The sequence below is a fragment of the Penicillium cataractarum genome, assembly GCF_028827025.1.
Source record: "Penicillium cataractarum strain IBT 29864 chromosome Unknown utg000002l, whole genome shotgun sequence".
In the NCBI taxonomy this organism is placed as follows: Eukaryota; Fungi; Ascomycota; class Eurotiomycetes; order Eurotiales; family Aspergillaceae; genus Penicillium; species Penicillium cataractarum.
In genome coordinates, this window is record NW_026622738.1 from 2,313,572 (window position 1) to 2,327,349 (window position 13,778).

A 13,778-nucleotide genomic window follows, 5' to 3' on the forward strand; every position below is an offset into this window, starting at 1 on the left:
TTTTTTCTATCACGATAAGTCTTCGGAAGGGAAAAAAATAGTCGTCAATTATATACTCGTAGCGCCCATGAATCTAAAGCTGCTTCCAAAGTCTCTATAGAAAATGAATCTTGCTGTACGCATCGTGTCGTATATACTCTAGGCCGCATCAGCCCCTTGGCTCTTGAAGACATCAGGGAAATGCGCCGGTAGCTCGTGCAGACTTGAGACCGAGTATTTCGAAGCCGGGATACGGGGAGTAGGTGTACAGGGTTCCACCAAGTGAACGGTAGTCCAGCCTCGTGCTTCGGCATGTTTGCAATTGAGGTGTGAGTCATCTGTAGGGTCGAAGTGGTCAGCATGGGGACAATAACCCGGCTCTCGACATGTTCTGCCAGGAGCCACAGCCAACAGTGAGCGATGTAGGAATCCAGCGACTTACCAACAAAATAGCAAGACTCGGTGCTGGGAGCACCGGCCTCCTTCTCCGCCTTCGCATACATTTCCTGGCTGGGCTTGCAAACCAACGGTAACTGGCCGTAGTCGCAGTAGGTGATGCCTTCAAATAGATCCTCCACCCCGAGCAACTTGACGACCCGTTTCCCGTGGCTCACATAGGCGTTCGTGAGTAGCCAAGGCTTCACCTTGGTTGTGTCTAGGCTCTCCAGTAGCTTGCGCAGTTTGGGGTCGGGCTTCAAGATAGCATCGAGGGGAAGAGCATCATCGACTTCGTAGTTGAACTCGAGCGGATCGATCTTGTGGTGGCGAGTGAGACCCTCAATTGCGAGACCATACTCCTTGTAGTACTTTTGGTGGAGCATGTGCGCATCTTCCGTGGTAAGGTCGAGGTGCTTGACGAAAAACTTATCTGAAGACAGAAAACATGGCGTTAGTCGCAGAGCGCGCAGTAGGGCGAAGAAAAGAGCACGTACTAATCAACTTTTGCATCTCATCATGAATGTTACATTCTGCGCCCGCCTGTCAGTATTGCATTGGTTGATCTGGTGGGACATTGGCCTCGAACCTTTCGAATAAAGCTGCGATAACGTTCATTCTCAGCAAGACCGATCAATTCAAACTTGAGACCAATCCTCTGACTCACACAATTGTCAATGTCAAAGAAGAACACAGGCCGTGAGTCAGTTACTCCGTTTGCGCCGTTGCTGGTCGCCATTGTATAACTCCGACAGGCCCCTTGGAAGAACGCTGGCTTAATCGTAGACCGAGGAAAGATAAACGGGCGAGATAACTGGCGACCAGAGAATCCGGAGAAAGCGCGATGCATGGAGGAAGCACGAATCGCAGGGGCGTAGGCAAGAGCGAGGGGCAGCGAATGTCATAAACGCGCGCGAATGAATCACACCCACGTTTCCCTGTGATTGGCGCTGTCCGAGTCCCGCCAAGCGCGGAGCAAGTCTGGCCTTACCTAATCGTCATTAGTGGCGCGCGGAAAAGCAGAAAAGCGGATCGTCACAAGCTCACCAACTTTTTTCTCCTTTCGATCTTGCCACACCCTCATAGTTGAGAGCTTGGGAGTTTCTAGATTCACCTCTGCTCAATCTACTAGGGTGGTATGCTAAGGAGATCTGCTCTGTAGCCACATCCCCTTCCGAGGATAGCTATTCCAAGCTTGATCTATTCCCTTGCTCCTCGAATCCATTATTCTACACACTCCCCTTTGGGATCATGGCTACTGCTCATGGATCCACCACTCACCTTCCAACAGGGCCGATGTCTGCCACGGCACCCATAAGTGCAGATGAATTGAAAGAATATGAGCGCATTCTGAAAATCAGTGATGAGATCTTCGCGGGCTCTCACCCACGTCTCAAGGTCCCCCAGCAGTTTGTACGCAAACCTGCGGCGAGGAGTAGCCAAAATGGCCCTTTAGCCCAACAGGTAACGAAAAGCAAACCTGCTGGGATTCCTACAGACAACGTACCTTTAGCCAACATGGCCCAACGCCCCCAAAGCTCACAGGCTCCTCCCACAACAGGCAATGCGCCGTCAACATCGGTTCTAAACGCTGCAGCACCCCCCTTCCGAATGGCTTCCAAACCCACCTCAGAAATCGATCCTATCTTCTTGACCAAGTCGGACGATCTCGTTCGGGCAGAGATTCAATTGCAACGACAAAGGGTGGAAAGGACACTACGGGATCAGTTAGAGCAGAAGAAGCATGACTCGAAACAGAAACCCGCGATCCAAGACACAAAACCGGACTTTGATGTCTCGGATGTTTTAGATCGTGCACTCGAGATCGTGCGACCTGTTTCATTGAGTGACCCCTCTGAAGTCATTGGGCCGAACGATTCCTTTGACGAAAACTCCTTCTACTCCAGTAGAGCACCCGACTCCCCCCTCAGCCCGCTGGGGATCACCGAAAGCCCTCCCCAGTGGCTCCAGCTCAGCCGGTGGCCGCTGCTCCACGGGTGCCGGTAGATCATTACGCAGATGAGTTGCAACGACTGGAAGCTCTGAACCGACCGGGATCTGACCAGGAAATGCATGATGCTTACCCTGTTGTTGACCAGGGCGCCCCGAATCATCCAAAGCCAACACTCCTTGTACAGCCCAAAGTCACCGGTCCTCTCCATGAGTTAGAAGGAGCGGATGCACTTGAAGAACCAGAATACTCTCCACCAGCACCAGAGGCACCCCCACCTGATCCACGAGACTACGAGCGAATGGCAATCGGCGGTGATCGAGGCAGATACGCCGACCAAACACAGGGAATGCAGGGCGTGATTTCACCTGCAAGCAACGTGAAGGTAGTTCGGAACCACATCACCTCCCCGGCTGCCCCTCGGCCGTCACGAGTGTCTCCTTTGGCGACTGCCAAAGTCCCCTCAGTTCAACAGATTCGAGGCGGACGGCCCGAGCGCGGATCTGAACAGGTATACTCGGACCCTGACTCTGGTCGTGCCAGCCCTAGTGGCCCAGCTCCTCAAATCATGTCCCGAAAGCGAAGAAAACTACATGGGAAAGAAGATGCCCGCCTGGTCTCTCACAAAACTCAAACTGCTGGACCCTCCGATGCATACATTAAAGAAGAGCCAGTCTCACCCCCGCCTTTTGCTGATGACCCGGCTGTGATGCCGAGCCGGCAACCTCAAGAACGGCCAGTGTATATTGACATTGCGTCACCACAATACACTCCCGTGGTCGAGAGGCATGAGTCCGTGCGTGGCCCAGTCTACGAGTCGAATCCTTATCATGAGATTCCTGCCGAACAAGGAACACACCGGGAAATTTCTCGACTGGGCGACCGGCGAGTGGTTCGTGACGACACCGACCTGCGCCGTGTCGCTACTATGCAGTACGCTAGACAACCTGAATATCATCGTGGCTATGTCGAGGCCGATCCCCGTGGTGTCCGGGCTGCATCTTATGCAGTTGTGGAAAGGTTGCCTCAAGAGCGACCTAGATACTACGAAGAAGTCCCCTCTTCATATGGACCTCGCTACATTACCGTGGATGACGATCATCAGTCTGCATATCAAGACCCGTATTACGAAGAGCATCCACCGGTACGCGTCATGGCTGCACCCGAACGCCGCTTTGTTGTCGATGAACACGGTAATCGCTTCGAGATGGTCCCAGCCCCGAGGATGCAGCCTATGGCGCCTCCTCCGAGACCAATGTCACGGGCACCAAAGGCCGATGTATACGGTGATCACGTCCCTGTCCGTACAGCCAGTGTTCGAGCCGCTTCCGTCGTACAGGATCCCTATGGTGAGCACAGATACGTGCAGGAGATGCCTCCACCCCCGCCGACATACAGAAGAGTGGTTTCGGACTATGCTCGCCCGGTCGCCGGAGAACGAAGAGCACACGCAGCACCATTGGAAAGTCACGACCCATACGCTCCCAGTGACAACGTGCAACTTGCCGAATACGTCCCTCGTCGACCGGCATACGTAGGGGAGCATGCCCCACCTCTAGACAGAGTCATTCGCACTGCAAGCGTACGGCCACAACAGGTTCGGTACGAAGAGCCCATGGAAGTTGTCCAGCGTGTCAGCAGTGTTCGTCCCGGTGGGCCTAGTCGCGACGTGAGCGTCTTTGTGGAGGATCGGCAACGGGGCGAGTACGTTGAACGGCCTTACTACGTGCGGGAGCAACGATATTACGAAGCTGATGATGGAAATCGCATGGCGTTGGATGGGCCCGCGGATTCGGTGCGGCGTGCCCCGTCGCGCTACTAACAGGCGTATCTTTTGATTTAAATGGGTTAGCATTCGGTGCATTTCATTCCGTTAGCCTTGTACTGTTCTCATCTCGATGCATTTTAATACCATGATGTGCTGAACCTACAACTTCATTGAGCTAGTCGTTCTTGCTAGAGATATTCAAAGTAGATGTAGATGCGAATCGAATTCTTTAATTCAAGCATTTAGCTCGTTGACCAGTGTTTTCCCGGCATTCTTATTCTACCAGCTCGTTCATCCCCGTCTTTCAAGCCCGAGTCTAAAATAATAATCAAGCCTCTGAAGATTTTGTCACAGTATCTCCTAGTCATATCTCGCGCTTTCGTTGGCGTTCGAGACACGGGGGTCTAATTGTCTGGAACGTTGAACCTTTTTGATGTGTATCAGCACTACTCCACCAGGACTCAATGAGAAGAATGACGGTGTCTTGTGGTCCATAGCTCGCGTCAGACTACATGTTTCTCGTCACTTTGGTTCACGAGTTGGATTGTGTCATCATTTGCGAGAGCTGCCTATGGATGGGGTGTGCATTCTGTGTTGAAAGTAGAGAGATCATACAGTCACTAACCTTGGGAGCTAATAATCAGGTTGTTCCTCAAGTTCGCAATGATCTCACGTTATCTGCTATAAAACCTGGTAATGGCTGGAGCTGGTCGGGATACTCCTTGGTGAAGAAGTTCTTCGCCAAGGAGTCCTTCAAGGGGTTAGTGGTTTACAGGGGGCCTGGGGTCTTCAATTGCTTGATTGTGCCCGCTGAGGATCTCTCCTTCATCCACTCCCATCAGACCGGCATCCGTTGTAGCAGAAAGCTTCGGTGGAGAATATCTCAAATTATGTGCAAGAGACGAGGAATGAACCTCACGGATAAACAGTGGGAGGGTGTTGTCGCCGACCTAGGGGTTGGGGGGACTTAGGGGAGCACCCATTGAGGATACGGAAACATAAAAAGATCCTGTTGATGGATGGCAAAGCCCAGTATCATAATGGTCTTAAACCACGCGAGACGAGAGTGATGGGTGGTGAATGGGGATGGTGGGAAGGGGAAGAAGGGGAGAAAGGGGAAAGAGAAGGTTCCCGCGGGGTCGTTAAATAAAGCCAAGGCGGAAAAAGCAAACCAAATAACAATGGGGCTTTCGACGATGCCCTACTCATCGATTTTTTGATATGTCTAATATGAACTTCATTATAATGTAGATGGCAAGAGATACCCCAACGTTTATTCCCAAGGACTTATGTTGACAAGTCTCCATATTATTCACTACGGTACTCTAGTTGTAAGTTACGGAGTACAAGTTGACCATTCAGACGCGGCAATGGGGCTGAGTTCCACAGCACAGCCCCACCACTACCATGAGTACCATCGATATAGCCATCAGCTTCACCTAAGATATCAATATCCTGCTTACGATTGATCCTGCATCGGCCATGCTCTTTTTCGAGTCCTTGTGGCAATAATGCATAATCTACCATGTCCGGACTGGAGGCTGTGGGGATCGCAGCCAGTATTATCCAATCGCAGACCTAGGCACCAAGTTATCCGTCAAGTTATTCTCCTTCTACCGCCAGATCCAAAATGCCAACCAAGCCATTCAACATCTCTCCAGCGACGTCGCTTTAACATGTGCCATTCTTCGTAAGCTTGGAGACAGTCTCAAGCAAGATGAAACCTCCAAACTATGCTCACCAGAAGGCCATCTCACCGCGCAGCAGATGCTAAAGCAGTGCGAACAAGTCCTGCTGCAAATCCAAACTATGATCGATGAGTCTCATGCTTTCGGCAAGTCTCGCTGGCAGCAAGCGACGAGTAAACTCCGCAATGTTCTGAATGAGCCTGACGTGAATCTTGTAAGAGGGAATCTCGAAAGGCTCAAGTCGACGATGCTTCTGCTCTTGAATGTGATTATGTTTGCTGGTCAAATACGACAGTGAGTGTCAATCTGAGGGGTGTTATAAGACTAATATTGAAACCTGGGGCAGCAATAATATCTCTGAAATGTTGAATGAACAACGTAATCTAATAGAAGCTCTGCTTAAAGAAAAGGCACAGGTAAAGCCTCAGCACGTCGAAACGACCAATTTGAACCCTACCGTATGCCTTGCCAGTCTGTCCCAAACAGCCGAGCCGGCTATTTCATCCCAGAAGAACTCCTCGAATCCTGCAAATCAAGAGGTACAGGACTATAATTCACTTATCAAGGCCATGCTTCGCGAGATCGACGGTTGCAAATCCAAGCTCGAAAAGAGTCGCCACTCGCGAATTCGGGACGGTGTGTTGAACGTCCACTCGACCGAGATTGTCCATTTTCAGCGCAACTACGGACCTTCAATCTTCCAGTGTTTTGAAGATTCCATCTTTGACGACTCCATCGTCTCCCAACCCGTGGCCACAGGCGATCTTCCAAATATCTCTCTTCGCCCGTATATATTGAATGAGCATCTGCAATCATTAATTCCGAAGCAATGTTAACACTTACTACATAAGTCTATCTGAAATATTCCCCCAAAAAAATGAGGTTCCGGGGTCATATTTCACGCCTCTATGCAGTCCTGCTATGAGCCCCCGCGATCTCCCGAAACGAATTGTGGATGATGGCGATAGTAAGTAAAATACTTGGTGTGAATGTCTAGCTTCATATTTAACCGCTGACAACCATACACTTTACAGATATCTCTCAAGACACGTTACTCAGATCTAAGTCGAACTACGAGCATATTATCGACGGTAGTCTGGTACCCGGCATCTCCTACCCGACAAGTACGTCTAATGACTTGAGTTCTAAAAGAACCAGTCATAAAATTGCCGAACAGAGCCACCGCAGTCGCTTCACTTGCGCCCTCAAGGAATTGAGGGCTTTGATTCTGGCCATATTTATCTAGGACCAACAAGGCCAGAAGCAAGCCTCGTTAGGTGTGAATACTAGTAAGAAAGAGAAGGAAATCGGTCGGATGTTCAACAATACATTCATACTCGAGATGACTGTTGGTTATATGAAGAAGTTCCAGCTGTCGCTCAAAGGATCTGACACTTCTGTGGAAACTTCCGTGGAAACAAATGTGCCTGCTAAGCTGCGCTCTGAACATGACCAATTGGAGATTTCAAAACAAGGGCCTCGAAATCGTGTCATCGCCGCGCTGAAAGAAATTGAGTCACTCATCCCATCTGAATTCGTTCAGGCTCGGCTGGTCAAAGACAAAGCTATCTCTGGCGTCAACCCTAAGAGCAATGCCGAAGATGACCCCATGGCCCGAGGGCGTAGCAAGGCTACAATCGTGGAGATGGCAGTTGATTATATCAGGGAGATGCAACAAAACCTTGTATGAGATTGCATCTAAGTTGCTTAAGTGACAAAGTGAATGCTAACAGTCAACGATTTCTCTGCAGGAAGGTGCATCGGAAACTGTTGCATCGCGACTCATACCACCACTGGCACCATCTACGAATGGCCATACTGATCCATCAGGTGAAGAACAGCTGACGGAATTAGCGTGTCTTCTAGACGACCCAATACAATTGAAAGTTGGAAAGCCAGAAAAGCCGATGCCCCCATGTGATCAAGACGCGATATCTGATCAGGCGTTACCTCCGCCACGAGACCCCTCCTCAACCGGCGACCACGAGCCATGCAAAGCGGAGACAAGTCAAGCCTTGTATGAAAAGGAAACGGTTTCATCAAACCAGAGCCATTTTGCGAAGGGCATAGTATCATCACCAGAACCACTGGTCAATGCAGCAACCGGGGTAGATGCATGTAGCTTGGTTGCAAGGGAGAATAAAGTGGCACATCGTCACAACCGTCAGGGTACGCGCAAAGGCATCAAACCCAAAAATTTCCCACTTCGGGTGTCAAGCAAAAAATACTCGGATGTCTTTACGGATTCATGGCCGAGTAGTTTGGAGAATGCGTTGAAGCAATGGACAAATCTCACGCAAAATGAAATCGACATGGACATACCAAGTTTGATCACGGTAGGGATATGAAGGGATGATGGGCTAAGGCTGTGGACATCTATCTTGTTGATTTCATCGTTTTGTATGCTACTATAGACGTGTCCCAGGGGTTTTATGTATGAAGACGCAATCTGCCACATGAACTTGGAATGGGTCTCTCGAGGGAAGTCTCGTTTCTATATCTGGCTAGTAGTAAATTGGTGCTTAAAGAGTGCAATGAACCGATCCAATACAGGTCGAGAGTTGACTGTTAAAAGGATCGATAGTGTATTGACGGAGGGTCTTGTTGGTAAAGATATCGACATGCACGCTAGTATTTAGCTATTGATCTAAAACCGAATCTATTCTAGCTGACATTCTTCATCACGACGCTCCCCGTCAATGTTAGCCTGTCCAATGGCGTGGGGGCGATGCAGTTAGTCACTTTATCCTAGTCTTTGGGAGGCCTGAGTGCGCCTGTGAGTCACGAGCTTCGATCACAACAACGTCCATCAAAATCCAAGCCATTCTCGAGGCGGATCTGTCTCAAATTTCTATAGAACCAAAATGGTGCTAGTAAAACCGTTTGTTCTCGACAACTGGGGTATGTACATCGATCTTTCAACGGCGAACAATACATCTGCCACAAGCCTCGCTGACATCCTAATCTGTTGGTCATAGTTCGTCAGTTCAAGGTTCGTAGCCCAAATACTCCAAATTAAGCCAATTCTTGGACTTACTAGAGGCTTTAGCCACTTGCCAAAGAGTCTTTGCATAGTATACCTCCACGTTCCCTCCTCGGGTGGCCTGACTAACTTGCGAGCAGGCACCAATGTGGAGCCTCTTTCTCTCCAAGAACTAGCAAGATTATCTGCAGGAGATAGTTCAATTCCTAAGCCCATCAAGGAAGCTGAACCACTCAGTTATGGCTCTGTTCTGGGAAGCCCCGGGCTAAGAGACAGGATTCTCTCCCAATATCACTCTGAAGATGTTCCAGAACAGCTATCATTGACCGTCACGCAGGGAGCTATTGCTGCAAATTTCATCGTTCTTGATACTCTTCTAGGTCCAGGAGATCATGTTATTTGTCAGTATCCCACGTATCAACAGCTCTACGAGGTCCCCCGCCGTGTAGGTGCGGACGTGTCGCTCTGGTGCACACATGCGGAAAAAGGATGGATTCCTGATCTCGAGGATCTCTCTTCGCTGGTTAGAGAGAGTACCAAAATGATCATTATCAAGTACTTCTATCATACTCTCCAGAGGCATAGACGGAATGCTAAATATTGATAAAAACAGCAATCCAAACAATCCAACCGGCGCATCAATTCCCCAAGCCGTCCTCGAGGGCTTGGTGTCCTTTGCTACTGAACGTAACATTATAATTTTCAGCGATGAAGTGTTCCGTCCACTGTTCCATACCGAATCTACACCACCGTCCATCATCAGCTTTGCAAAGCAATGCAAAAACATCATTGCCGTCAGCAGCTTATCAAAAGCCTATGCCTTGCCAGGCATCCGCATTGGATGGGCCATATCGCCCAATCCCGAGATCATGGAACAGATAACCCTAGCAAGGGATTATACAACCCTTTCAGTCTCGCAGGTAGACCAGGATATCGCAACTTTTGCCTTGGGGCTGGGCAAGAAAGACGGGCCTCTAGGCCGTTCTTGGGAAATCTCCAGTATCAATCTCGCCTCGCTTGAAAAGTTCATCGCTCGTTATCCTAATCGGCTGCGCTGGGTGAAGCCTACTGGTGCTTCGATGGCGTTTGTGCGCATCGTCGAAGAGCGGACTGGTCTGCCTTTGGATGATGCGTTGTACTGCGAGGGCCTTCTTAAGGAGACGGGCTTGCTACTCGTGCCCGGGGGGAAGACCTTTGGTACGGAGGGAGATAATGACTTTAAGGGGTATATTCGTGTGGGATTTGCAGTTGCGCCGGAGAAATTTGAGCGGGCACTCCAGATTTGGGGCAAGTATCTTGATCGCTCTTAGCCTGTCGAGTCTGGAATGATCAGCTTTAAACAGGGCACGTCTAATTCGGTTGAATTCGGGCCAATAAACGGTGGTAAATTGACATTTTCCTTGGTTGAAAACTTGGAAGTAAGAGACTACTTCTGCGATTGGCATCTATTTTAGTGTGGTGTGCCAGATATTGCAAGTAGATGGAGCCATTCGGGTATTCTCCAGAGTCTTGTATGGATGCAGAGCCCACGTGGTGGCCTCAGGCCACACTCCACCTGGTTTATAGTCGAGGTTGTGGAACTAGCTACAATTCTCGTATATAGTATGTGAATTCTTTGATGAGGTGAAATTCTCTTCATATACTAGATAGGATATCTGAGACATCTCGGAGTGGTGTATGTTTTAACACGCACAGTTGTTAAAGTGAAGCCGGCAATCAGCATAGTATATGTCGGCTATGAACCTACTGGGCTTTCCAATGGCCGACGACAAGAGATACCTCGGGAATATCATAGAGTTGATTCAAACCAACTACCTAGCGAAAGGTAATCCAAGGTTCGAAAGGGTAGACTCTGGCAATGCTATGGATGACAAGGTAGAGGGGCCTGCATGAGACACCAAGTGTGACCAGTACGCATTCTGCAAAGTCGGTGCCACTTTTTGGAGGGGCACCACGAAGGTAAAGCAGCGCAGCCCAACTTTCAAAGCGACATGGTCCGTCCAGTCGGAAGGATTCGTCTCGATGGGGGTTTTCGAGTCCTCTCCCAGCTGAAAGTGAAGAGCGTTTGGTGACCCACCCATACGAGAGAATGACGTCGACCACTTTTTTGGCCGGGGAACCTGGTCAGCCATGTTGCCAGTCCCCGTCAACCAGCCCTGGAAGAGTCGCGAGGCCCTACAATGGGCGCTTGGGGAAGAACGAAGTTGGGCCGGGGATCCTTTGTTGCAGCTGCAGCACCATACTATTGAATGAGGAAGTGCCCCGTGGAGAGAGGAGTGGAAGAGGGCTACTGCACATCCCCGGGATCCCATTGGCCAAATGGTGCGAATACTATGAGGGTCTCTGGGGCCAAAAGGTTCTGGCCAGCTCGATACTTCATTCGAGAGTCAACTCCGTACACAGTTTACTTCTGGCGCTCGAGTGGACAAAGCAACAGGAGGACGATCAACATCAGGCCGGCCACTAGGCATCGATAAAGGGAACGGCTTGGGAGAAGCTCCCCCTTCCTTTCCACCATCCACAGCTCACCATCGATAAACCCACATGCCGGGCTGACGCCTCCAACTTTGCTTCGCGGGGCCCGCAGCGCAGCTCGGTGGCCGTGTCCGAATCGGCGGGGGGAGGATGAAGTGTACTAGCGTGACTAGACTCAAGCCCACACCCCGGATGCCTGGTTCTGGCATCGTTGGGAGATCCTGCATCTGGCCATAATTTCAGCCCATGCAGAATGAGGGTATCCGACTCCTCCCGGGCGCTGCGCTGGCGCAGGAATGGCCCTGGATGGGCAGGACTCCATACTTATTGGCTTAGCAGTGGAGCCTCCCGGGAGGGCCGGGATCTGACCTGCCAAGCGCCCTTGCGACCCGGATTGGCCACATTCTTCGCGAGCGAGGCAGTGCTGAATTGTGGATTCAGCACTTGAAAATAGGAGACGGGAAGCTCATCAGTAGGCTAAGGCATCAAGGTGTCAAGGTGTCAAGCGGAGAGAAAGGCGGTCAATGGAATTACAGGGCATATGTATCGATAGTAGTCCAACCTTATCCTCCAACAAGAATCGTTATTCTTACTCTTCAGAAAAATTGCCTCGTCTCATTCCACCACTACTGGGAAATACTGTTGTGGGGAGTCTGGGTAAAATATCTGTCGATCATCTTATCCCCTTTCTCCTCGGGTAAGGCTGAATGCTGCCCTGGCACTTGCCAGATATTGCGGGTTGAACTGAACATCTATCTTATCGAGAGCAAAAGAGAGTCCAGCAATCGATTTTGCTACCTGATAACAGAAATTGAGCTACTAGCCATGTACACAGCAGACTCAATGGTCAGATGTTTGAACCGGTGCTCTGAGTCACTGGAGAGGGAACACTGAATTCACGCAGCAAAAGGTACCTTTTAGTCCCCATATGCTCAGAGTTGAAAATAAATTCTCGAATACTATAGTAATTCGGATATTTCAGTGCTGCTGATCCCTATATTCTCTAACCATAAGGTGCAGACCAGGTGCAGTCTTTTTTCTTGTAGTTCTAAGCAAATAGTTAGTGGTGGTTAGTAGTGGTCAAGACTAGATGTTATTGGATAAGCTGAAGTGGACCATCGAATAGTTAGGTTCTGCCAGTAAATTACGTAAACATGATACTGTTAGAACCTACTGTTCAACATTCAGCATATAACTATGCAGCTACTATTTGGTCTGTATTGAGGACTTACTTTAGCTAGGGGAAAGTGATTGATCCCCAATGGACAATCTGTTTGTCGTGGGAAACTAGATTCTAGCGGCTCGCACCACAGTCCTCGTAGCATATCAGCGATAGAATTAGCCGCTCCACAATCATTCTTTCAAAGCATAGACATCAGAAGAAGTAACCCATAAGGTACTTTGATTTAAAGTATGCTCAACGAATGGTTTGGGCTTCGAAACTTTAGTGATTATCTTAGACATCATGATTATCAACTACCCATGAGGTCCATCATACTTAGGAATCAACCTGATGTGGTAGTCTCGAGCGTGGTTTTCCCCAATACTAACCCCTAATACCATCAAGATTTATTTTAGCTACTTATCGTACTACAGTCAAACATCCATAATTATTCTATGTGTAAGCCGCTTTCAGTATTGCTAGAGTCATTACATTCAATTTGGCAAGCTCTTCATGCTAGGAGCTTATCTCAAAACTAGACCTAATATCATGGTAGCATGTAGCACGTTAGGTCCTTCAAAGTTAATAGGCAAAATAGCTTTTCAAGTCAATGATAGGATAATAAGATAATACTCTCGTGATAAGATAGATTTTAGTCCTTTCAAACTAGCGTTATAATCCCTAAAATACCATACCAAGATCTGCTTCCATTCGTCTTCTTCTAGAGCCAACCTTATTCGACTTTTACTCGGTACTCACAATTCTCTTATTTTAGATGTGCCTGGAATGAAAGTTCGACCTGACTATCCACTCCTAATGCTGCATCTTCAGGTCATGGCCCCTCTCGCAGTAATCCTCTTAATTATATAGTGGAGTTTTCATAAGTTTGAAACCTCAACCACAGCCATGCTCTGGAAGATGAACCGAGAGATATTACCTGGGCTATCTAGATAGACAATTCAAGATAGACCTTGAACTATCTTTAGAGAGGAAGTTAAAGCGTGTCTGGCTAGGCTATTTCTTCTATCTTTTGTACTGTACCTAAGATGACACCCGAACACCTCGATCAGCTGAAAACTAAGCTCGTCCTATTGTCAGCCTCTATTTTTCCTCTTCTCCTATATTGATTTTACACGAAATATATCACCACTGGGATCTGACTACTTTATTTTCTGTTAGGTTGAATACTCTTGGATTGGGTCAATTCCGTGGCCAAACGCTTCCCGTACGCTGCCTTTTCTGCCTCTCCCCCTTCTGAAAAATGACCCGCACAACTAACGTGAACTGACGACACTTCCTTTTTCCTTCGTCAGCTTGGGGCCATTGAGCCACTTCCT

At 49.0% G+C, this 13,778-nt stretch overlaps 4 protein-coding genes across 4 annotated transcripts; 3 read left to right on the forward strand and 1 right to left on the reverse strand.

Moving 5' to 3' along the window:
* Positions 1–138: 138 nt before the first annotated feature.
* Positions 139–1,153, reverse strand: N7496_002902 (putative pyrimidine 5'-nucleotidase; the record flags this gene model as incomplete). The annotated part of the gene is made up of 4 exons (XM_056695833.1): positions 139–317; positions 422–847; positions 912–957; positions 1,004–1,153. The coding sequence occupies 4 exons, from the start codon at positions 1,151–1,153 to the stop codon at positions 139–141; spliced, it is 801 nt and encodes a 266-aa protein (XP_056558045.1).
* Positions 1,154–1,665: 512 nt separating this feature from the next.
* On the forward strand, positions 1,666–4,187 carry N7496_002903 (uncharacterized protein; the record flags this gene model as incomplete). Its single annotated transcript, XM_056695834.1, has 2 exons — positions 1,666–2,320; positions 2,377–4,187. 2 exons carry the CDS (start codon positions 1,666–1,668, stop codon positions 4,185–4,187), a joined length of 2,466 nt encoding a protein of 821 aa, XP_056558046.1.
* Positions 4,188–5,658: 1,471 nt separating this feature from the next.
* Positions 5,659–7,511, forward strand: N7496_002904 (basic helix-loop-helix domain-containing protein; the record flags this gene model as incomplete). The annotated part of the gene is given in 6 exon segments (XM_056695835.1): positions 5,659–5,692; positions 5,710–6,035; positions 6,238–6,608; positions 6,736–6,788; positions 6,856–6,945; positions 7,078–7,511. 6 exon segments carry the CDS (start codon positions 5,659–5,661, stop codon positions 7,509–7,511), a joined length of 1,308 nt encoding a protein of 435 aa, XP_056558047.1.
* Positions 7,512–8,898: 1,387 nt separating this feature from the next.
* Positions 8,899–10,114, forward strand: N7496_002905 (aspartate aminotransferase; the record flags this gene model as incomplete). The annotated part of the gene is made up of 2 exons (XM_056695836.1): positions 8,899–9,359; positions 9,418–10,114. Coding segments are annotated over 2 exons (1,158 nt in total), but the record flags the coding sequence as incomplete, so codon positions are not given.
* Positions 10,115–13,778: the final 3,664 nt, after the last annotated feature.